We start from the raw sequence: 24371 nt of genomic DNA, 5'->3' as shown, positions 1-24371 counted from the left end.
ACTTCCTTTAACCTAAACCATCTCAGGGCTGATGTTTTAAGTGTAGTAAAAGAAACTCAAGACACCCCCTGCCCCCACCACCCCATCAATCAGGCAGCTGCCTGGCGCAAAGCAAAGGAAAATCCAGCCAGCAAACCCCATAATACACACCTCTCTAGGGGTCCTGTACCCATCTCGGAGAAACCGGCAACAGCCATAACGCCCCTGGAAGAGAAAGGGAAATTCACTTTGGGACAAGGATCCATTCCTCACTGCTGGATACAATGCAGTTACAGTAACTATAACTTTAAGCAAGGAGTTATGTTCCTGAAAAGTGCTACTTTAAGCAAAACAATGTTAAACAAATCCAATTTCCCCATAAGAATTAATGTAAATGGGGGAGGGGTGGGGGTGTTAGGTTGCAGACCTAATTTTTTTTTTTTAATCAGAAAAAAGGCTGTATTTTTTATTTATACACACGTACACACACACACTATAAGTTTTAAACAAACAATTTAATACTGTACACAGCAATGACTGTGAAGCTCAGTTGAGGTGGTGGAGTCAGAGGGTGGAATATTTCCCAGGGAATGCCTTACTGCTAAATGATAAACTAGTACTCCGCTGAGCCCTCAAGGGTTAACACATTAACAACAATGTAGCCTCACAGTCTACAAGGCAGCAGGAATGGAGGGAGGGGAGATAACATGGCAGAGAGAGAGAGACACACACACAGACAGACATACACCCTGTGTCTGAGAGAGTGCATGCATTGCCCCTTTAAGTACACTGACCCAACTCCAAGTTGTCATATTAAAGGTTAATGTCTCTTCTACCTGTAAAGGGTTAACAAACAGGGAACCAAACACACGACCAGGGGACCAATCAGGAAACAAGATACTTTCAAATCTCGGTGGAGGGAAGCCTTTGCTTGCGTTTTTTGGGTTTTGCTTTGTTCTCTCTGGGTCCTGGAAGGGACTGGACGTGCAACCAGGTTTCTTGCCAATCCCCTTCCTACAGTCTCTTATATATTCAGAATAGTGAGTAATTTAGTAAAAAAGGCGGTTATAGTCTTTTTATTGTTTCTGTATTTGCAAATGTGTAGTTTGCTGGAAGTATTTTAAATTGTATCTTGCTCGCGGGGAGGCTTCTTTCTAGTTTCTATAAGCTGACAGACCCTGTAACTTTTTACCATCTAAATTGCAGAGATAAAGCAAAGCTTTTAATAAAAAGAAAGAAAAGAGGTAAAAGTTTAAGACCTGTCTGATTTATTTTCTCCTAGTTCAGGCTCAAAGGAACTGAGTCTGTGTACACCAGGGAATTGGTGGGGAGAAGGGAAAGAGAGCAGGGGGGAGAAGGGAAAAGTGAATTTCCTCTTTGTTTTAGATTCACGGAGTTTGAATCTGGATTGCCTCTGGGTGAAGGGAAAAGAGGAGGGGGGGAAGGTACCACTCCTCTCTGTGTGGTGATTCAAGAAGTTTGAATCACGGTGATCTCCTAGTGTACCCAGGGCGGGAAAGATCTGGGAGGAAGAAAGGAGAAGGGGGAATCCCTTTGTTTAGATTCACCGAGCTTGAATCTGTATCTCTCTCCATGAGCCCAGGGAGGGAACACCTGGAGGGAAGGAGGGGGAAGGGAAATGGTTTATTCCCCTTTGTTGTGAGACTCAAGGAATCTGGGTCTTGGGGGTCCCCAGGGAAGGGTTTGGGGGGACCAGAGTGTATCAGGCACTGGAATTCCTGATTGATGGCAGCTTATCAGATCTAAGCTGGTAATTAAGCTTAGAGGAATTCATGCTGGTACCCCAACTTTTGGACCCTAAGGTTCAGATTGGTGAAATATACCATGACATAAGTACACTGCCCTTTTAAGTAGATCAGCAAGTTGAGATAGCAGCTGCTGCCAGCAAGCTCCTCCCTGTCCTGAGCCTGTCATGTCCATCATCCCCATGCCACCCCAGCTCTATGAAGATGGATTAAGCAGGGGGCAGGACGGGGGAATGGGGACACCCTGACATTATCACCCTTCTCCCTCCCCCATCCCCCCACACAGCCATCAGGAGGCTCCCAAGAGCAGCAGCCAGCAGTGGGGGGAGGGACAGCTGCACTGCCAGGCAACTGATAGCCTGCTGGGCAGCTGCCGCACAGGGAACTTAGGGGAGCAGGGGTCTGATAGGGGGTTGCCAGTCCACCCTGGTTCCAAGCCCCCACCAGCTAGATTCAACAGGCTGCTCTTTCTGCAAGCAGTGGACAAAGCAGGTGGCTGCCAAACAACGATGTTATAAGGGAGCATTGCACAACTTTAAATAAGCATGTTCTCTAATTGATCAGCAACATAAGAAAGAAACAACATTAACCAGGAAGACTTTAAGTGAGCAGTTACTGTACAGCAGAGTTAGTGTCACTAAAGAACAGCCACCCAACATACAGCCCGCCATAGCTTTCAAGCCCTCTTTCTCACCTATCCCACCCCCTTTCATTGTCCTCTTTTATTAGCTGTACACCAGCCAAGGTGGCTCACTTCGGTTTGTGTCAGTATGGGGTTGGGATTACATCCCTTACAGCACCTCCACTGGCTAGCTGGCCAGGCTACAGTAGCAGAGCTCAACGACCTGTAGGTCCTAGGAGAAGGGAAAGGTCTCAGGGAGGTTGTGATAAATGAAGGGTGGATAGCTCCCCATTATGGTCACCCAACCAGGTGGTTAGCTATCAAGTCCCTTTTGGTGACTGTTCTCTTCTTGCTTTACCTGTAAAGGGTCAACAAAGTCGCCCAGGTAAAGGAAAAGGAGTGGGCACCTGATCAAAAGAGCCAATGGGAGGCTAGAACTTTTTTCTCATTTTTAAAAACTTCCCTTTCTCTGTGTGTTGTGGTTCTCTGAGAGAAAGCAGAGATACAGAGCAGCAATGCTGTATGCAGCTTTAAGCCAGATATGATCATAGATCAATTCGTACCTCGAACCTACTTATCTGAAGCCTCAGATATGTAAGTAAATTAGGGAATGTCTAGAAAGACGTGATTAGGGTTATTTCTTATTGGCTTGTGAACTCCTCTGTGCTAACCCCAGATGCTTTTGTTTTACTTGTAACCTTTAAGCTGAACCTCAAGAGAGCTATCTTGATGCTTAATTCTTTTAATTGTTTCTTTTAAGATCTAGCAAAAAGCCTAAGTTCCAAATGTATTTCCTTTCTTTTTGGGTTTAATAAAATTTACCTTTTTTAAGAACAGGACTGGATTTTTGTGTCCCTAGGAGGTTTGTGCATGTTGTTTAATTAGCAGAGGTCAACAGCTAATTTCTTTTGTTTTCTTTCTCAGCTCTTCCCTGGAGGGGTGCTGAAAGGGCTTGAGGGTAACCCATAGGAAGGAATTCCAAAGTGCACTTTCCTGGGTTCCAAGGGGTTTGCATTTGGGTGGTGGCAGCGTTTACCAAGCTAAGGTCGGAGAAAAGCTGTAAACTTTGGAGTTTAATACAAGTCTGGAGTGACAAGTATTAATTTTTAAAATTCTTGTGGGCCCCACCTTCTGCACTCGAAGTGCCAGAGGGGGGAAATCAGCCTTGACAGAGGTGTTTGTGATTTCTCTGTTGGGGTAGAGCCCTGGCAGCTATTACCTGTGACACTGAAGATTAGTAGGACGCGCAGTTCTAGACAGCTCTCCTTGAAAGGGTCAAAAGCAGCCTAGAGAGATGCTTACCTGAAGCTTTGTAATGATTTCTTGCTTCGTTATCTCCACCAGCTCACTGTCCTCCACGGCAAAGGCGGGGTACGAGATGACTGAGAGGAGGCTGGCATCAATTTCCTTGGAAGTCGAAGCCCTTGGCAGCATGGAATGGAGAATAGACTAGGAAGAAGGAGAAACACTGATATTAAACACTGGTCTCTGCACATTTAATAGTGCCGAGGCAATGGGGGTCAGTGCTTCCACGGGCCACAGCATTATCATGTTATGGCAGTGGGGTGCGCCATGGGAATTGCAGGGCAGTTCTGGGCAGAGGGAAGAGCTAGGGTTATTCAAGAGATGGGCCTGGGCCAGGAGGCTCAGATCCAAACTCTAAGAGAGTTCGGGGTGCTTGGACTGGAACCATTTGTAATTTATAAAGGGCTGTGACCTGGGAGAGCCCAATGGTGCTGGAAGGAGTGCAGCAATGTGGAGGGGGTGGGGAGAAGCAACCAAAATGGGCCAGATTTGAGTGGTGTGGTGACCCCGTGAGCCAGGCTGCTATGCCAACCACTCATATTTGGCCTGGCAGCCCATCCGTCCTGCTTGCAGGGAAGGGGATCTACCAGTACGCCACCCACCTCTGGTCAAGGGCCAAGGGAAGGACTGCATCCCCCCTCGTTGCACCCCTGCCAACTTGATTTTTGCCACCCCCCCACCAACACTCCTGAGGGAGCCACATGCCATGAGCTACTGCCTCCTACAGCATAAACATTCTGCCTCAGCAGAGCACCAAGTTGGAGGGATCCTACAGGATGGAGATGAATCACTGGAATGAGACACCTATTGGATCATTTACTCCACCCCTGCCAGTGCAGGGCTGTGCCCTAAGACACATCTCCCTCCCATCAATCAACTGCAATCAGCTGAGACAAGAGCAACATGGTCTAGGATCAAACTTCTCTAAACTCGGAGGAGTAAAGAAGTCAGACAGCTCTTCCTCTCTGTAGAAGAAGAGCAAGACTCCAGGCTGCTGGACTGGCAGGAGGAAGCACTAGTTGCTGGACCCTCAGAGCAGCACTCGTACCTGGCAATGCTGCACCTCATCCGTCAGAACATGGATCACTGACTGAGGGCCTCCTTTGGCACCAAAGAGATCGAGTTCATCCAGGGCTTCAAGGGCTGCCTGTGACCAGGGATGGTGGGAAGGAAGCCAGGCAGAGAACAGAGCACGTGAAGACAGTTGCTGAGGCTGCAGCACCACACGGTAGCTCTAGTATGACAGCTACAGATTCCGAAACCTGAGCATTCCTCCCAGCCCGGGCCCCAACCTCTACCAGTGTAAGAAACATAAAGACAAGATTTGAGAGGTTACCACAGGAGAGCCAGGAGCTGGATCTGGGCTTGGACTGTGGAACTCCATCTCTGTCCCTCCCACCCCCCCGACACACACACACACCATTACCCCAGGCCCTATCTCTTAGGATCTCACCCAAGAGACTCCAGAAGCAGAGGGTATTTTGAAATAACAGTAGCCAGAAAGCTAGGGGCTCCACCACTTGACTTTAAAGGACAATTTTACAGCAGTTACACTAGCCTACAACATGTTCATCACCTGACTGCAGTCAGGGTGCCCTTGAATAGGCAGCTTTACAAAACATGAGAACCCCATTTTGCAGGTAGGGAAACTGAGGCACAGAAAGACAACAGCTTGCTCAAGGTCACACAAAAAAAAATCCCACTGCAGGAGTAGAACCTGCTGGGCTGCCCTGCCCCCAGGCTTGGCAGTCTTGAGGCTACAGAGCACATACGCTATCGCCACTATTGCAAACAGAGGATCCTCCAGTCCCATGCCAGAGAGAGATCAAATCTTGGAAACCCTTTCCTCTTTAAAACATCTGGGGAAATATTTAAGATGAATTAACCAAGATAATACAAGGAGAGGAAACTCTGGCCAAGCATGAAGAGGTTCTAGTGCAGACCCTTCAGCGAGACTGATGGGCTACGACAGAGACTTACATAGGCCAGCTTGAATAGACAGAGGTGCTTTCTGTCTATGGGTATGTCTACACTACCGGCTGGATCAGCAGGCAGCAATCAATCCCATGGGGGTTGATTTATCGTGTCTAGACTAGACGCGATAACTCGACCCCCGAGCACTCTCCCCTCAACTCCTGTACTCCACCTGCATGAGAGGATTCGACAGGGGAGCAGCATCATTCGACTCACCACAGTGCAGACACCGTGATGAGTTGTCTAAGTACATTGACTTCAGCAATGAAGTTGCATAACTTAGATCAATCTCCCCTCTTCCACAGCGTAGAGCAGGTCTGATAAATTAACCTGCTGTTCAAAGGACCTCTCCTTGCTAATCTAGTGATCTTGGCCTGACAAATTTGCAAAGAGCAATAAGCTAGGATAACACAGGGAAAGAGCCATATCTCACCTTATACACGGCAAATAGAGATGAGCTACACACACCCCAACTGGAGATGGGTTTAACTCTTTCTTGAGACTTGGGTACTCATGAATAGCTGCTATTTAGTAGCTAACAACTTGGGTGCTGCTGCTGGTGGATGTTTTATGCTCCCCCTCTCACAAGCATAGAGAGCATAGCTTGTCAATGTACCCTGGGAGGAGTTATATTTCATCCTCCGCCAAAATCCATCTTGGGTGACGAACTGCTGAAGGTCACCAGATGTCCTCCCAGTGCCTTCGTCAGACTTACCTTAGCCATGCCGATTGAGCTCACGTTTAGCTCCGTGATTCCTTGGTTTGTCTTGTCTCCACGTTCCCATATCCCGAAGTCCTGCCATGAATCAACATCAACATATCAGTGCAGCAAGTGAAACAGCAGTGACACAGCACAGTCAGCATCTAGATCACATCAGGGAGTCACTGCCCAAGGGGATGCCCTGGCACCTCACATGGCAGAGTCACAGACCAGCTTGAGAGTAGAAAAAAAATCCACTTGGTCCACACTAAATAGTATGAAATTAATAAATCTCTGTATACCACAGTCACACAAGGCAGAGAGAAGAATTCTGCAGGGTCCCAGACATCTATACACACCTCTATAAAATAATCCCTATCTCTTACATAGTGATTTTCATCACTAGATCTCAAAGTGCTTCATCTTTAAAGATTTTATCCTCCTTCTCTCACCCTGGGAGTCAGGGCATAGCTGTTACCTCATTATACAGATGGAACTAAGGCCCAAACAGTAAGTAGCTAAGGCCACACAGGGAGTCCGTGACAGAGCAGGGAATTGAACCTGGGCCTCCCAAGTCCTAGGCTACTGCCTAACCACTAGGCCATCCTTCCTCTAACAGGGACAGTCAGCTGTTCTCAACTCTAGTTTTCAGTATTTGGTCTTGTTCAAATGTGAATTTTGTCCATTAAAAAAACAAAACAAACAAACAAAAAAACCACCATGGCTGGAGGTTGCTGTGCTGCCTGCCACAGCCACCCTTGTGAGGAATGACAATTAAATCTGATTTCTACAGGAACTAGAAGACGACCGATTTTATTATTTTTAAAGTGACCATATCCTAAATCTGAAACAAGCACTTACTAGGACTTACTAGATATTAAAGTGGTGGAGCCACATAACAACCCTATTTTACAGGTGGGGAAGCTGAGGCACAGAAAAAACAGCAACATGCCCAAAGTCATTCAGTAACATCAGCAGTAGAACCAGACACAGGACTCCTGACTCACACTCCAGTGCCCCAGCCATTGGGCAAAGGAAGACTTACATTTCAATCATTTCACTCTCCAGCCAAAAATGGGTGAAAAACATTTCAAAATCCTCAACTGATGCTGGCAAAATGTATGAAGTTTAAAGAAAAATTAGACAATCATTTGAGTGCTAGTAAACCTCCCAGGGTAACAGGCAAAAATGCATTCAAAAATAGCTGGAGGATAGGAATGTGCATTTGGGTTACATTAGTGAAGGCTCAAGGGGGCAGACACTCAGGGTTGGGCTTACTTTCCATGCAGGATGCTTGAAAGAAAAATCTGACTGTATCTTAACAACCATTGTTCTGTAAAGTAATATCAGGGGTTTTGTTGCTGCTAGCAAAAAATTTATTCTGAAATGTTTTCTACTTAAATCCTTTCCTTTAGTGGGTGTGATGAGAACCCTGCTGCTGTGTCACAGGAACTATCACACCAACAGCGATTCTCCTTTGGCCCACATGGATCATGCCTTAAGCAGGGTCAGAAGGAGGGAGTGGAGCACAGCATCCCTGCACAGAGCCACTAGCAGCTGAAAGGTTCCTCTGGTGCTCATGTCCCTGACATACAGAGACAGCAGCTCTTCCAGCCCCAATGCGCTGGCATGGAGAGGCTGAGCTCCCTAGTGCTGCTTTGACAACAAAAAGCTGCTCAATATATGTTTCCTTTTGCTGTCTGACCAGCTCCAGCAGTAAGTTCCATGCATCGTAGCAGCACAGGCATGTCACACCAGGACTAGGAAAAGACCAGTAAGCTTTTCACACTATGCCTACGGTCCTACACAGTGCAAACCAACTCCCGCAACACACATGCCCCAGAGGCCACACCACCTCGCCAGCCAGCAACAGATGCAGGAAAACCAGCAACAACTTGTTTAGTAAGCCAAGGCCTGCTTGTGGAAGGGCTACTCACTGCAGTTTTATACGCTGCTTCGATGTAAAACACAATGTTTTGTATGAAATTGACTTCATCCAGACTGTAGATAATGTGAAGCCCTGAAACAGAGAAAAATCCATGAACACATTGGCTAGCAGTCGGCCAGTCAGTTGCTAGAGGTCCATTACTCTTGCCCATTTATCTTATTAAAATACATACACACGCAAGCCTCCAGATCACACACTTAGATAAGAATTCAAGCAGCATGTCACTTCTCTCTTCCCCACCCCCAGCCTTTGTAGTGTTCTTCACAGCCCCCCAAGCCCCCTTGCTGTGTGTTATCCCTGTAGAGACCTCAGTCCTGTAATAAACTCCACACACAATAAAAGCATGAGGAATCCCAGGTACTTCAATGTGGGCCCACCCAAGTGGAGTAGCTTGCAGACTCAAGGCCATGGACTGGAAGTAATTTTGGAGCTATGGCTCTTTTCCCTGTGTTTGTATGTTTCATAGATGCCAGTCATGGGTTGCACTTGTAGATAGCAGATTAGAGGCTGCAGGAACGTCATACATATACAGGAAGCCAGGGTGCAGCAAAGTGCCGTTATCTTATCTTTCAGTGTTCAGAGTGCACCACAAAGATACACAGAAGCCACAAGCCAGGCTCTGAGCCTGTAGTGCCCACAGGATCCAATAACATCCACTGGAGAGTTAAGCAGGTGGTTGTTTTCTCTAACATTCCCCAGCATCCTGTACCTAACAGAGAAGGTGACAAGAGCTGAGATGCCACTTCGGTCCCAAACAAGGGTTACATGTACACGGAATCTAGGAGTTCCACCAGTTTAACCGAATGTAGGATGCTAAACTAGTGTGTCTGCCCGTATGTATGCTCTCATGGCCCCTTAAACATAGTGTATTATTTAGCATCATCCTTTTAGTTTAACCCATGCAGCTTCTGTGTTTAGACCAATCTTAGACAAGAATGGGGAGTCTGAACCATTTAAAAATAAAGCGAGTTTCACCCTACTGAAGGCACTAACCTGAGACCTCTGGAGACCAGACATCTCCATCCATCCAGCCATCCCCAGAACAGGTGCAGATCAGGCTGAAACAACAGAATCTGCCTCCACACACTTGCCCCTGCCAACATGCTTCAGCCCAGATCCAGGCAACCTTGGCTCCGTGGCATACTCAGTCCTAGGTCCATCTTCTGAGGTTGCCAATTGTGCTGCTGTGGTTTGGGCATCTGCCTCCTAAGAACTGATCTGAGGCCAAATCATCCACCACCAAACAGCACATAGAGCAGCAACTGAGCTCAATCTGAACCAGACTCCTGCTGTCCCCAGCACCCACCCAATCCGAACTGCCATATTATGGGAACTGCCAGCCAAGTCTAGCTCTGGGATAAGCAGGCACAGCTGTGCTGGCTTCAACTCTGTTGCATCCACTTACTCTAGGGCTGAATTTGAACCTATGTTGCTCGCAGCTGCCAGTCACATGCCATACTTGTAGGACAGCAGATTAGAGGTGGTAGGGACTTCATACAGATACAGGGAACCAGTGCACAGCTAAGTGCGGTTATCTGATCTGTCAGCGTTCAGAGAGCACCGGGGGATATGCAGTAGTTGCAGGTTGGGCACATGTCAGCTCAAGAGTTGACATTCCCTGTTAACACTGTCAGTTCCTCCTGATTTCCCTTTGTCTGCATGCATTGCCTTTGGAGGTCCTGCACCAGCCAGTGTATCCTGGCCACCTCTGAACAGCGGCTCTGCATGCTGAGCTCACTCTGCCGTGAAGCCTATGAAGGAGGCCACTATGTGTTGGGAGTGTGCCCTAAAGTAAGCGCTGCTCCACCTTCCTTACAAAGCCACCTCTAGTTGGCTAGCCGAGCAATCAGGCAAGTTTCACTGTTGCTCAAGAGTCATGCGCTCTCTAAAGTGTGGGGCTAGTAAGGCCAGGGTAGAGAACTTTAGGGCTCCGAGACATCCTCTGGGGACCCAGCCCTGTACGCACTAGAAACATGCTGCAAGGAGCAAAGGGTGGATTACCTCAGTGCAGGAACAGCATATGACTGCCGGAAGCTGTCCACTCCCCACCAGCTGTGTCCTCTGTGCTGTTTCCCCCCCACCCCCACCCCCAAGAAGCACAGCTCAGTCTCAGCCATGTTTCTGGGTTTCTCTGTACTGGCAATAAGACAGCTGGTGGTGCTGGATAATATTTAGGCCTTCTTCAGTGCCTTCCATCTAAGCACCTCAAAGCTCTTTACACTCAGTCATCCACGAAGCCTCCAAAACCCTCTGAGGTAGGTCAGCATTATCACCTCCATTTTATAGATGGGGAAACTGAGGCACAGATGTGAGACCCAAGTTGCCCAGGGCTGCACAATAAATCTTCGCAAAGCCAGGGACAGATCCCAGATCTCCTGTCTCATAGGCTTTGCTTTAAGGACTAGATCACATTGAGGGTAACATGATGATAAACCCCGGAGCAGAGGAATTTTGTCAGGCTCAGGAGTAGTAGTTCACAGTTACAGACAGGGCACAGGACTGGAATTCAGTAGATCTGTGTCCTCTTCCCAGCTCTGACACCAACCCCCTTGCAACCTTGGATAAATCAATTCCCACCCCTCATGCCCCAGTTTCCCCACCTGTACCCCAGGGATAATACTACTTCCCTGGTTCTCAGGGACCAGAGAGGCTTAATTCCTTAGCACCCCACAGCAATTAGCACCAGAGAGATGCCTAGATGCAAGTATTACCAGAGGCTGTCATTTGTGCCAACATGAGCAGGTAAATTGATGTGGCGTCTAACTGCAAGTGACCCCACTGGTCATCTCCAACCACAGTGGCACAGGTGTGGGTGTTGTACTTGGCATGGAAACAGTCCTTGGGGCTCTGGCTGTGCTTGAATGCCTCCACCTTATCCACCTGCAGCATTCCATTAAAAAAAGAATAGACCGTTAGCTTCCCCAGTGCCATGCTCACAGCTGGGGCTGTGGGGCGGGCCAGGGGCACAGGAGGGATCAAGCAGGATGTCCTAGTCCAGCCCTCCATGCAGCCCTGTAGGCAGGTTATGAGTCACTGCAGAGTAAACAACTTCAGGTTACCGGGTTTCTTGGAACTGCTGCCTGCTAAGAACTGCACTCAGTGGCCAGAGTGAGGTTCCTAGATAGCTCCAGGGCCTACATGCAAGGGACAGTTGTGCATGTTTCATGCATGCCAGGACTAACACAAAGAGGGGCCACTGCTATCAGTTCAGTGGAGTCACAAGATCATCATATGAAACATGTGCTTTACATGGCAGCCTAGTACCCGCAGGGAGTGTGCGGGTGGCGAGGAAGAGGGAAGATATCCAGCCATTCTAACAGCACCAGCAGCCCCTGATGGCAGGTGTGGGCTGGCTCTGAAGGGAGCTGCGTCCCGCCTTCCTGGACAAGGAGGATGGTTAACATGAAATAGGGTCTTTGGAGTCAGTAGGGGAAGAGCAGCTCCTCAGGAACCCAAGACCTTGAATATCCACCCAGTCCCCAGAGCCTGGAGGAGGATTCTTTCACCCTCCTGCCTAGGTCACAGCAAGCCCCCAGCACCCATTTTTGGGGATGGACAGCATTCTAGGTTTGCATGTCCACAACTCAAGCAGCACAGGCACTCCAGGTCATGTATGCCCACTTCAGCCACTGGTTGGATGGCAGCAAGAAAAGCAGGCAGACATTTTGTGGTTCACACAGGCTGTAACCGTTTGCTGCGTGACTGTGTCATACCAGGACACAAACTGTCTATTCCACTTCATATGCCACCCATACATCATGGTAACTGATCCAGCAGATAACACAGGAGAGGGCACTGGGAGACATTGCAGTATTTTGTACTTTAACTCCAGAAGGCAACACAAAAAAAAAAATCACTCTGGCCACACATATTCTGAGAACGAAGGGGTCCTTAGCTCTGGCACAGCTGGTACAAGCTCAGAGGAGAGGAGGAGTCATATTAGAGCAAGGTATTATTATTAGCCTGGTATCTGGCTGAGGCTTGGCACAGCTGGCATTAGTACTGAATGGAGAAGATCTACATGGAGGGATTAGACTGTGGATAGCAGCCTTTCCATTTCCCTAGCTGGTACTGTGGGGACTGCTCCATTAGGAGGCAGCTCCCTGGAACACGCTGGGGCCCAAAGGATACACAGGAGCTGGGAAACAGCCACTGGGTGGTTCAGAGACCGGGGGGGGAGCAGCGGCAATAAAAGGGAAACAGTGATTCAGAGAAGGACAAGAGCACAGAAGGACAGCAACAGAGACCAGGGGACCTTATGGGAACAGAGTTGTGATTCAGTCACATCTGGTATCATTATCAGGGCAGAAAGGCTGAGATTTTAATCTCATTTGGGACAGGATATTCCAGGTCCAAGATACTTTACTTTCATGCCTCAACAGGCTACAGGGCCACACAACTCCACTGCTATGAGGGGAGGAATTCTGGCTGCAGAGGGAAGCTTCCCAAGTGAGTTTGCATCATGCAGCACACCTAGAGAAAGGGGTCACACTTTGATGGTATGAAAGCGATTGAAGGAGGCAATGCCAGTGAGGCAATGGCATTGGCAGCCTGTAGGGGAAAGGGTTCCTTTAAGTCACTAGGCTAGCGCAGATAAAAACACTACATCCATGCCATGGACAGAATGTTCAGTGACTGGATGGATACTGGGGTCTAGGCTTGTTTTAAGCCTTCCCCAAAAGACCCTTGTGCCTGGGCCAGGACTGCTTTTTTTTGCGATCAGTTTGATGGCAGATCTCTGCTGACTCAGTGTGTTACAACAGGAGAATTTCAGCTGGAAATACACCATATGTACCATACCTGTCTCATCATGCACTGCAGCAATCCCCGCATCAGTTTCACTACACTCTGCAGAAAGGAACAAAAAAACAGGCCTGTTAAACACATCCCTGGATGGGAAGAGCACTGACTCAGCAATGGCATCTAGCCCATGACCTTTCGAGAGCCCTGCAGCCTGTAATCGTACCCACAGCTCAGATTCTCCACAGCATTTACTTTCTGGGCAAGTGGCTGAGGAAGGAGCTGCCGGGGCAGAGCAGATCATGAGGGACAACCTGATCTGCTGCTGTGGGAGGATAAAATCCCCAGGACTGCATCAACCTCGAATCAGTTAAGGTAAAGGACATTTACACCTACAGAAAGAGGTCAGGACTGAGGGCAGAGAGAGAGGTCAGCCACCATGCATGGAGCCAATCTGTCCCACACTGCACAGCACACCTCTGCCTTTACCTGTGGGACCCCAGAAGGGAGTGGAAGACACCAATCTGATGGTTCCCCAGGGAGCAGGACCCCTCTACCCCTCCTTCCTTGGTAGCCCAACCCCACCTGGGGTAAATTCAGTTGTTGCTGAGACATGTACTGCTCTTGTCCCATGCCATATGGTGCTGCCAGAGCCCCAGGAAGTAACCCCTGGATCTCCTCAGGGAATCTTTGCCTAGATGATGGCCCAGACTGGGCAATGTCCACCCCTTCCCTAACAGAAGAGGCACAAGGCTGCACACCGCATGTTGGGTACTATAGCCAGGGAGCCCCCAGCTGACCAGCCAGTCTGGGTCCTCATGCAAAGCTTGGAGCAGGCCTGCTGAGGATCCAGAAGGCAGAACATGAGAAAGGATGCTTCACTGAAAGCAGACCTTACCCATAGGTGCTAGGCTTGCAGCATCAACAGGTCCCACCACACCACACTCAGCACAAACACCACATTCTGATTTAAAAATACACCACTATCTCGCTATAAAGCCACCCAATACTATACAAATTTGGATATAACACGGTAAAGCAGTGCTCCAGGAGCGGTGTGTGTGTACTCCAGTGGATCAAAGCAAGTTCAACATAACACGGTTTTACCTATAACGCGGTAAGATTTTTTGGCTCCCAAGGACAGTGTTATATTGAGGTAGAGGTTACAAGTCATTTAGCTGTGCTAGCTAGTCATATCCCTCAGCCAGATAGACACTAACCCCCTCATTGGAAAGAGAAGCCCAGCACTTTGGACCTCATCTATTTAATACACAACCTAACATCAATCAGAGAAGGTGCTTTATTGTAGCAGACTCTGTTGTCCTACTACTGCGGATCTACTGCGGATCTCTGAAATAAACCTATCAGGGTTCAGAAGGCCTAGCATTTGTACTCTGAGAAAGGCACACAACGCAGGATTCCCAGAAGGATATCTAGATCCAGTGGTTAAGTTTAGCCAGATGTGAAGTTAGTGTCTAGAGTCAGATGCCCCAGCCCTCCTCCACCATACAGCAGTGACATTCAGCATCCAAGCCACTCACCAGCTCAAGTAACACCGGCGTTAGCTTCTGGAAACTTATCTCTGAAAGCTCATGGCAATCGAGAGAGGTCCTGGATGACTAGAAAAAGGCTAAGAAGGGAAGGAGGAGGATCCAGGGAACTACGGGCCAATCAGCCTCACCTCATTCCCTGGAAAAATCATGGAGCAGGTCCTCAAGGAAATCAATTCTAAAGCACTTAGAGGAGAGGAAAGTGATCAGGAACAGTCAGCATGGATTCACCAAAGACAAGTCATGCCTGACTAACCTAATTGCCTTCTCATAGGCTCATAGACTTTAAAGTCAGAAGGGACCATTATGATTATCTAGTCTGACCTCCTGCACAATGCAGGCCACAGAATTTCACCCACCCACCCTGTAACAAACCCCTAACCTATGTCTGAGTTATTGAAGTCCTCAAATTGTGGTTTGAAGACCTCAAGCTTCAGAGAATCCTCCAGCAAGTGACTCGCGTCCCATGCTGCTAAGGAAGGCGAAAAACTCTGACTGAACTCAGGGCCCCCAGTTGTGCCAGGCACTGCAGAGATGCCCATCACCAACGGGTGCGCCTTGTGCCAGGTACTTCACTGAGATTGGTGCTCTCACTGTGCCCAACGCTGCACTGACCCCAAACGAAAGCAGAGCCTGATCATGCCTGTCACTGTACATACGCACACTAAGAGACAGTCCCAAACCTGACCACCTAAATAGTCAAAGGCTATTTCAAGTGATTGGACAGGTGGGGAAACTGAGGTACCTGGAGACACTCCTCCTTCTATGAGGAGATAACAGGCTCTGTGGATGAGGGGAAAGCAGCAGACATGTTATTCCTCAACTTTAGCAAAGCTTTTGATATGGTCTCCCACAGCGTTCTTGCCGGCAAGTTAAAGGAGTAATGGGCTGGATGAATGGACTATAAGGTAGATAGAAAGCGGGCTAGATAATCAGGCTGAATGGGTCGTGATTAATGGCTCCATGTCTAGTTGACAGCTAGTATCAAGAGGAGTGTCCCAAGGGTCGGTCCTGAGGCCGGTTTTGTTCAAAATCTTCACTCATGATCTGCAGGAGGATGTGGACTGCACCCTCAGCAGGTTTGCAGATGACACTAAACTGGGAGGAGTGATAGATACGCTGGAGGGTAGGAATAGGATACAGAGGGACCTAAACAAATTAGAGGATTGGGCCAAGAGAAATCTGATGAGGTTCAACAAGGACAAGTGCAGAGTCTTGCACTTAGGACGGAAGAATCCCATGTACTGCTACAGATTAGGGACCGAATGGCTAGGCAGCAGTTCTGCAGAAAAGGACCGAGGGTTACAGTGGACGAGAAGCTGGATGAGTAGACAGTGTGCTTTTTTTGTCAAGAAGGCTAATGGCATTTTGGTCTCTATAAGTAGGGGCACTGCCAGCAGACTGAGGGACGTGATCATTCCCCCTATATTCAACATTGGTTAGGCCTCATAGATTCAGAGATTCTAGGACTGGAAGGGACCTCAAGAGGTCATTGAGTCCAGTCCCCTGCCCTCATGGCAGGACCAAATACTGTCTAGACTATCCCTGACAGACATTTATCTAACCTACTCTTAAATATCTCCAGAGATGGAGATTCCACAACTTCCCTAGGCAATTTATTCCAGTGTTTAACCACCCTGTTAGGAACTTTTTCCTAATGTCCAACCTAAACCTCCCTTGCTGCCGTTTTAGCCCATCGCTTCTTATTCTATCCTTAGAGGCTAAGGTGAACAAGTTTTCTCTCTCCTCCTGATAACATCCTTTTAGATACCTGAAAACTGATATAATGTCTCCCCTCAGACTTCTCTTTTCCAAACTAAACAAACCCAATTCTTTCAGCCTTCCTTCATAGGTCATGTTCTCAAGATCTTTAATCATTCTTGTTGCTCTTCTCTGGACCCTCTCCAATTTCTCCACATCTTTCTTGAAATGTGGTGCCCAGAACTGGACACAATACTCCAGTTGAGGCCTAACCAGAGCAGAGTAGAGCGGAAGAATGACTTCTCGTGTCTTGCTCACAACACACCTGTTCATGCATCCCAAAAATCACGTTTGCTTTTTTTGCAACAGCATCACACTGTTCACTCATATTTAGCTTGTGGTCCACTATAACCCCTAGATCGCTTTCTGCCGTACTCCTTCCTAAACAGTCTCTTCCCATTTTGTATGTGTGAAACTGATTGTTCCTTCCTAAGTGGAGCACTTTGCATTTGTCTTTGTTAAACTTCATCCTGTTTACCTCAGACCATTTCTCCAATTTGTCCAGATCATTTTGAATCTGGAGTACTGTGTCCAGTTTTGGGCCCCACACTACAAGAAGGATGTGGAAAAATTGGAAAGAGTCCAGCGGAGGACAACAAAAATGATCAGGGGGCTGGGGCACATGACTTATAAGAAGAGGCTGAGGGAACTGGGATTATTTAGTCTGCACAAGAGAAGAATGAGGGGGGGATTTGATAGCTCCTTTCAACTGTCTAAAATGGGGTTCCAAAGAGGATAGATCTAGACTGTTCTCAGTGGTGGCAGATGACAGAACAAGGAGTAATGGTCTCAAGTTGCAGTGGGGGAGATTTAGGTTGGATATTAGGAAAAACTTTCACTAGAAGGGTGGTGACACACTGGAATGGGTTACCTAGGGAGGTGGTGGAATCTCCTTCCTTAGAGGTTTTTAAGATCAGGCTTGACAAAGCCCTGGCTGGGATGATATAGTTGGGGGTTGGTCCTGCTTTGAGCAGAGGGTTGGACTAGATGACCTCCTGAGGTCCCCTCCAACCCTGATATTCTAAGATCACCTGAATGATTCCCTATCCAACACAATCCCACTTGGGTCTGTATCTCCAGCCACGTTTATTCTGTTAACAATGCCAGCTCTGCGTCCCACCTGTCATCTCCACCCACTCCCACCCCTGCACCTTTTCCAAACTGCCCCCTGCACTGGGTCTGCAATTATACTCCCATCTTGCCAGCAGCAGATCCCCACCATCCTGCCTCAAATCCTCACTGTATTCAAGGCCCTCTTAATGTTCAATTCTTTTGTGTCATCCACAAGAAGTGAATCATCCAACTGTAACCCAGATACTTGCCCACTGCATGCAGTACTTCAGCTATAACATCTCACTGCCCTGTGTCACTGAAACTGGGTAGTTAGTTATTCCCTCTCCTCTAGTGTGCTCAGGTTTTTCATGTTGACCAAGATACCACACACAATAGAGAGTGCAGAAATACCTTAAGCATCTCTCACTAGAAGTGCTAGCATTGAGCTGTAAGCATTCCAGCCATGCAGTTTTAATGCTCCTATCCCTGTAACGCAGGCTTTACACTGCCACAAAAGACACTATTCCTGAGCTACCCTCCATTCCTCACGAGGCTGAAATAATTGATTCCAGAGCTAGGCTGGTGCAGGATCAGGGAGTTGCCTGATTCTCTCCCAGCCACCCTGTTGAAGGGAGCATCGAGTTCTGCATTCCTGCCCAAAAGAGCCAACTATCTACAGAAAAGACATACAAGGGAAATTGAAACCATCCACCAGGGACATGTAGGTGATGCATGTCATGGGAAGAGAGGGTCTGAAATGCCATCCTGCCAAGGCAATCAGCTCCCCTGTTAGACTATATGTTCCATGTGTTTTTCTGGTTGCCGGGCTCCCCATGGAGTGAATTTAACCTGAAGTCAGTGGTTAGTGTGCTATGAGAAATAGTCCTGGCTCTAAAATGTTTGAGTCAAAGTGTCTCTCTGATGATTTAGATGATACAAATACAGATTCCCCAGAGTTCTACGCAGCTCACACGCGAACTGTTTGCACTCCAGAGTTCTCCCCGGATCCTAGTAAGGCTTACTCAGGGAACTCCCGGGGCTCACCTGGAATTTTTCAGCAAGCTTCAGGTCAGAGAACAAACCCTTTGGCCGAGAACAGTTTTTAGATCCCTGACTTTCCCCATCTGGGGCCTTAAGATACTGTCAGCAGTTTGAAGAGCACCAGTCCAAAATGGCTCCACATCTCCTTTGGATATATCTGGGGTTAATTCTGAATAAGGATTAACAGAGACTCCTTCCCTCAATCTTCTATTGAAGGTACTTCTATGGTCATCCCCCCACACCAAAGTATTGAGAACCTTACTATCTTTAATAAATTCATCCTCCTAACTCCCCATGAGGCAGAGCATTGCTATCATCCCCATTGTACAGGTGGGGAACGGAGGCACAGAGAGGCTGAGTGATTTGTTCAAGGTCACACGGTGTCTGTGGTAGAGCAGAGAATTGAACCTTGGGGCTCCCAAATCATAGGCTAGCACCTTAATCACTGGACCATGCTGCCATTCTTATGGCTGACCTCCATGAAAGACAGCAAGAACAATATTGGAACTACAGCATGGAACTTTAACAAATAAACAGCCCATCCATCACATACAGCTCTCCTCAGAGAGGGATATGTTACAGCATAGCTTAAAAAGCAAGTGACACTTGATTTGTCTAAATTTAAGCAATCTGTAGGTTTTTCATCCCAAAAGGCTGGTGCAAAAGGGAGAGATTGTGTGTGGGTGCTGAGGCCTGTGATATACAAGAGGACAGACTAGATGACTGGGCCTTAAACTCCATGGGTCTGTTACTATGCTCTTGGTGCATCTCCAATGTCAGACCCTTTGGGGGTTTGTTTATTTTACGTTAGTCTGACAAACAATATCCCATGGCAAGTGAACTAGATTCTACTCCCTGAATACAGAGTAAAGAACAAAGACAGAGGGGGAGGGGATTTTATTGAATTAAACATGAAAGTGATTAAGACATTCAGAACAGAATTCCTTTTCCATCTGCCTAGTTATGATTCTTACACCAGTGCCTGTCATTGTGCTATCAGATCCCCAACTGTGTAATTCAATACTAAGTTCAATACTGCCCCTGCATTTTCACCATGCTGCAAAATTCTCTGCTGAAAAAAGCCAATGTAGAAGGTTCTGTGGATTGGGGGAAGAGAGGTGGGGAGATTGGAGGGTTCAGCAGCTCAGACTTCTGGCTCCTAGGAAGCGTTTGGGGATTGTGGGAGAGATACTGTAGACAGAAGTTTCACTCAAATGGAGAGCAGTCATGTTAACTCTGAAGGTTAATGGTGACAAACACCCTGGTGAGTCAAACTGGAGAAGTTCACTCCTCTCAGAACCATCGTTTCAGGCTGTCAGCAGACAGATAGACTTTGGGTGCACCTGTTAACCTTAGCGTCAGAGCCAAGTGTAAGGGCTAGAAGCCTTAATCTTGAAAGAAAAATCAACAGGGACAGTACCTGGTCCTGCTAGTGAAGGCAGGGGACTGGACTCAATGATCTTTCAAGGTCCCTTCCAGTTCTAGGAGACAGATATATCTCCATTTAATGAAAATAATGGATGAAACCATGATTCTGGTGCACTGTTTTGTGAGTAACATGAGATTCCACAGCAAATTCCTCTACTACTGTGTGAAGAAATACAAGGGGCCCTGCTTACAAGAAGAGTTTAATCTTTAGTTCAGCTTCCAGTGTTTAGAAGGTTCGAGCTGCATGCGAGTCTCAGGACATCAGCTGTGAGCTTTCCAAGCCATCCCTCCTGTAGGTTTCTCATACCTGCTCCAGCTCATATGCCTTTGCCTTGTCCTCATCACGGTCTGCATTTTTGCGGTACGCCAAACCCAGGCCCCACACAGATAGCACACTGTAGACGTTATCCCGGACCCAGGCATCTTTGTGATCACAGCTGGCTGGGAGCAATCCTGTCACCGGGTCCTGCAGCATGAGGGGAGGTCAGGTGAGGGAGGAAAAGAAACATGAAGTTAGCTTTCCAGCCCTGAAAACTTGGGGGAAGGCTGGCCATTAGGGAGATAAACAGGTTGTGAAAGGGAGGAAAACTAGAGAGTCTTGTTTATCCACGAGGAAAACAAATAATAAAAGGGAAAGCAAGGGCTCAGTGTCATATGCCAAGGCAACATCAGCATACTTATCTGATTACCCATCTGGCCCGCCCATACCAGGAGGTCTTTATCTTACAACCCCCACCCCTCTTCCCTGTGAGGTAGGGCAGTGCTACTGTCCCCATTATACAGATGGGGAAGCTGAGGCACAGAGTCTCAGTGACTTAGCCAAAGTCACACAAGGAGCTGTGAAAGAGTGGGGGGAACTGGACCTTGATTTAGGCAAGTACTAAAGATAGCTAGACAATCCAAGCTCCAACACAGATGCAATGTGTGGACTTGAAACAGCTCACAAAGACTGTGAATGGCTAGCCAACTACAAAAACAGTTTCTCCTCCCTTGGTGTTCACACCTCAACATCTAGAAGAGGACCTCATCCTCGGCTGAACTAACGTCATCTCTAGACCAGGAGTAGACAACCTATAGCACAGGTGCCGAAGGCGGCACACGAGCTGATTTTCAGTGGCACTCACACTGCCTGGGGAATGGCCACTAGTCCTGGGGGCTCTGCATTTTAATTTAATTTTAAATGAAGCTTCTTAAACATTTTAAAAAACTGATTTACTTTACATACAACAATAGTTTAGTTATATATTATAGACTTATAGAAAAAGACCTTCTAAAAATGTTAAAATGTATTACTGGTAGGCAAAATCTTAAATTAGAGTGACTACATGAAGACTCGGCACACCACTTCTGAAAGGTTGCCAACCCCTGCTCTAGACTGATTCCTGCCTGCATATTTATACCTGCCTCTGGAAAGTTCCACCACATGCCTCTGATGAAGTGGGTATTCACCCATGAAAGCTCATGCTCCAATAATTATGTTAGTCTGTAAGGTGCTACAGGACTCTTTGTCACTTTTTACAGATCACACTCTCTACCTTAGTTTCCCGATTTCTAGCCTTGGGTTACAATGATCTAGTAAAATCTGCTAAGTGTCACGAGAATGGAGCAGCACGCTGCCAACACCAAGTGCCATCATCCCACCTGCCTGACACCCCAGTGCAAAACACTGAGCTGAGCCGAGCCGAGCTAGCTGCCTCCAAGTCAGCTCGGCGGCGCCCCCCGCCCCCTTGGCCGCCAGCAGCCACCCTGATAGCTCAGCTCAGCCCACCTCACCTGGTGACAGAGGATGGTCTGCTGCAGCAGCCTAGCATAGCCATCCAGCCTCACCCCGGAGTTACTCCTGCTCCTCATGGCCTGGTCGAAGGGGTCTCGGCGTCAAATCTGCCAGCAATATAAGCAGCACACCAGTGCTGTAGGCGCGAGAGGCACCGGTGAGCTGTAGTCTGGCAGCGCGCTCCGGGCAGCCCCGAACGCACCGAGGCGACAGCTCCGAGTCGCACCCCCGCCAAGCGGAGCCAGCCTCTGCTCAAAGCCAGCGGGGGGAAGGGAAGGCGAAGAGCGAAGCTCGCCGGGCGCGGTCCTGCTGCCACCCGCAGCCCCTCGCAGACTTCACAGGCGGGCGGAGGGGATCACGGCGGGGACGCGGGGACGCGGATCATGCCAGCGGGGTGAGCGCTGGGTCGGTCCCGCGCAAGGATCGACTCCACTCACCCCCTGCTGCCCCGCCCGAGCAGACTAAACCCCGCCGAAGCTCACAGCCCGCACCAGTAGCTACCCTTGCGCATGGACCCCGGCTAGCCACCTCAGTACACGCTGATTGGCTGATAAGAGAGGGGACGGGGCCTCAGTTTCCCAGGTCCTGGCAGCACCATAGCTGCCCAGAGCGTCCATTACAGGATGGGAAGGGGGAGCAAAGCAGAATGTACACAGCCGGAGTGAGCCAAGCCAACAAGGACAGGGCGCGACGCCACTATTTCCCAGAGCGAATGGAACGCCCCCGTCAGGACCCCATGAGCTACTGAGCTGCCAGGACCCAGCAGAGGCAACGTCTTTTTCGGAAATTTACTTGTATTTTGTTGTTACTTTTAGGGGTCGTGGGGAAAGTGCCGGACTCGGAGGACGGGGAAGGTCTGAGTCGCACGCACCCCCGCGCAGAACAGAGGGGGATCGGCGCTGGGTTGGGGTAGAGGGCTGGCTCCAGGCCCCAGAGCGCGAAGCGCGTGCTTGGGGCGGCGTGCCGCAGGCGGCTCTGGTGGACCTCCCGCAGCCGTCCCTGTGGAAGGTACGCTGGTCCCGCGGCTCCGGTGGAGCATCCGCAGGCACGCCTGCGGGAGGTCCACCGGAGCCGCGGGACCAGCGAGCTGCAGAGCGCCCCCAGCGGCGTACCGCCGTGCTTGGGGCGGCGAAATGGCTAGAGCCGGCCCTGTTGGGATACACACTTACACCCCGGCGAGAGAGCCCACAGCACAGGGTAGTTCACGGAGCCACCAGCCTACCTGGGGTGCGGGTGTGTGCACCCAGATCAGCGGGTGTGACACAGACGTGTGACACATCCCTGTCCGACCATTTTCCTGCTATTATAGCGAAGGAGTTGCGTGTGGTCTCTTCAGAGAGCAAAGAACTAGCAGAATGCCCTGGTTACTGCCAGATGTTTCTAGGGGGATAGCTGATGAGATGTGTAAAATGTAGAACTGGACAAATAGGAGAAATGGTCTGAGGTAAACAGGATGAAGTTCAATAAAGATAAATGCAAAGTGCTCCACCTAGGAAGGAACAATCAGTTTCACACATACAGAATGCGAAGAGACTGTCTAGGAAGGAGGATGGCAGAAAGAGATCTAGGGGTCATAGTAGACCACAAGCTTAATATGAGTCAACAGTGTGATACTGTTGCAAAAAAAGCAAACGTGATTCTGGGATGCATTAACAGGTGTGCTGTAAACAAGACACGAGAAGTCATTCTTCCGCTTTACTCTGCGCTGGTTAGGCCTCAACTAGAGTATTGTGTCCAGTTCTGGGCACCGCATTTCAAGAAAGATGTGGAGAAATTGGAGAGGGTCCAGAGAAGAGCAACAAGAATGATTAAAGGTCTTGAGAATATGACCTATGAAGGAAGGCTGAAGGAATTGGGTTTGTTTAGTTTGGAAAAGAGAAGACTGAGAGGGGACATGATAGCAATTTTCAGGTATCTAAAAGGGTGTCATCAGGAGAAGGGAGAAAACTTGTTCACCTTAGCCTCCAATGATAGAACAAGAAGCAATGGGCTTAAACTGCAGCAAGGGAGATTTAGGTTGGACATTAGGAAAAAGTTTCTAACTGTCAAGGTAGTTAAACACTGGAATAGATTGCCTAGGGAAGTTGTGGAATCTCCATCTCTGGAGATATTTAAGAGTAGGTTAGATAAATGTCTATTAGGGATGGTCTAGACAGTATTTGGTCCTGCCATGAGGGCAGGGGACTGGACTCGATGACCTCTCGAGGTCCCTTCCAGTCCTAGAGTCTATGAGTCTATAACATTAGGTTTCAAAACTGTTGAAGTGAGACTTGCCACCTAAGGTAAGGCAGGTCTCAGGGCTAACTCAATCCACAAGGAGAACAATGGACATCCATGAAGCCAGCCCCTGTTTAACGTCCGATCCAGGTGGAGACTTGAGCACTGACAAACACATCCCAGGAGGATTCTCTGAAGAGGTGGTCCCTTGGGCCTGGGTTACTATATGAGAGCAGAAGAAATGGCCCAAATTGGTATCTAGTACATCAGGAGACTTTCTGTCAATGGGGATGTCTCATGAAAAGTGGTTCCCAACTTTTGGACTGGTCAAGTACTGCAAGGAATAACTTTTGAGTGAGAAGTAGATTGTTAGACAGGAAAGTAACCTGTCAATAAGTATAGGCTATAGATTGCCTCTTATGTTTTTCTTTTACCTGTAACCTTATGTTTCTAAATCCCTATATTTGATTTTATTTGAATCTTTACCTCAAGCCTTGTTAAGTAAACTTCAAC

General features: G+C 48.4%; 1 protein-coding gene across 3 annotated transcripts in view; it reads right to left on the bottom strand.

Moving 5' to 3' along the window:
• Positions 1 to 22526, bottom strand: part of PHKA1 (phosphorylase kinase regulatory subunit alpha 1) — a 95277-nt gene extending 72751 nt beyond the window's left edge. For 2 of the 3 annotated variants that reach the window (XM_030574382.1, XM_030574384.1), the window contains exons 1-9: positions 21641 to 22525; positions 20175 to 20333; positions 13095 to 13142; positions 11006 to 11174; positions 8284 to 8366; positions 6362 to 6442; positions 4721 to 4819; positions 3670 to 3816; positions 151 to 204 (exon numbers count right to left, since the gene is read on the bottom strand). In XM_030574382.1, coding sequence (XP_030430242.1) covers positions 151 to 204; positions 3670 to 3816; positions 4721 to 4819; positions 6362 to 6442; positions 8284 to 8366; positions 11006 to 11174; positions 13095 to 13142; positions 20175 to 20333; positions 21641 to 21718 — 918 coding nt within the window. In that variant the 5' untranslated portion in view covers positions 21719 to 22525. Of the gene's footprint in view, positions 1 to 150; positions 205 to 3669; positions 3817 to 4720; positions 4820 to 6361; positions 6443 to 8283; positions 8367 to 11005; positions 11175 to 13094; positions 13143 to 20174; positions 20334 to 21640 lie in introns of all 3 variants that reach the window. The other variant, XM_030574383.1, reaches the window with a different exon arrangement.
• Between the last annotated feature and the right edge of the window lie 1845 nt (positions 22527 to 24371).

The sequence above is a fragment of the Gopherus evgoodei genome, chromosome 9 (genome assembly GCF_007399415.2).
Source record: "Gopherus evgoodei ecotype Sinaloan lineage chromosome 9, rGopEvg1_v1.p, whole genome shotgun sequence".
NCBI lineage: Eukaryota > Metazoa > Chordata > Testudines > Testudinidae > Gopherus > Gopherus evgoodei.
The sequence above is the reverse complement of the archived record's forward strand: the minus strand, read 5'-3'. Positions and strand labels throughout refer to the sequence as shown.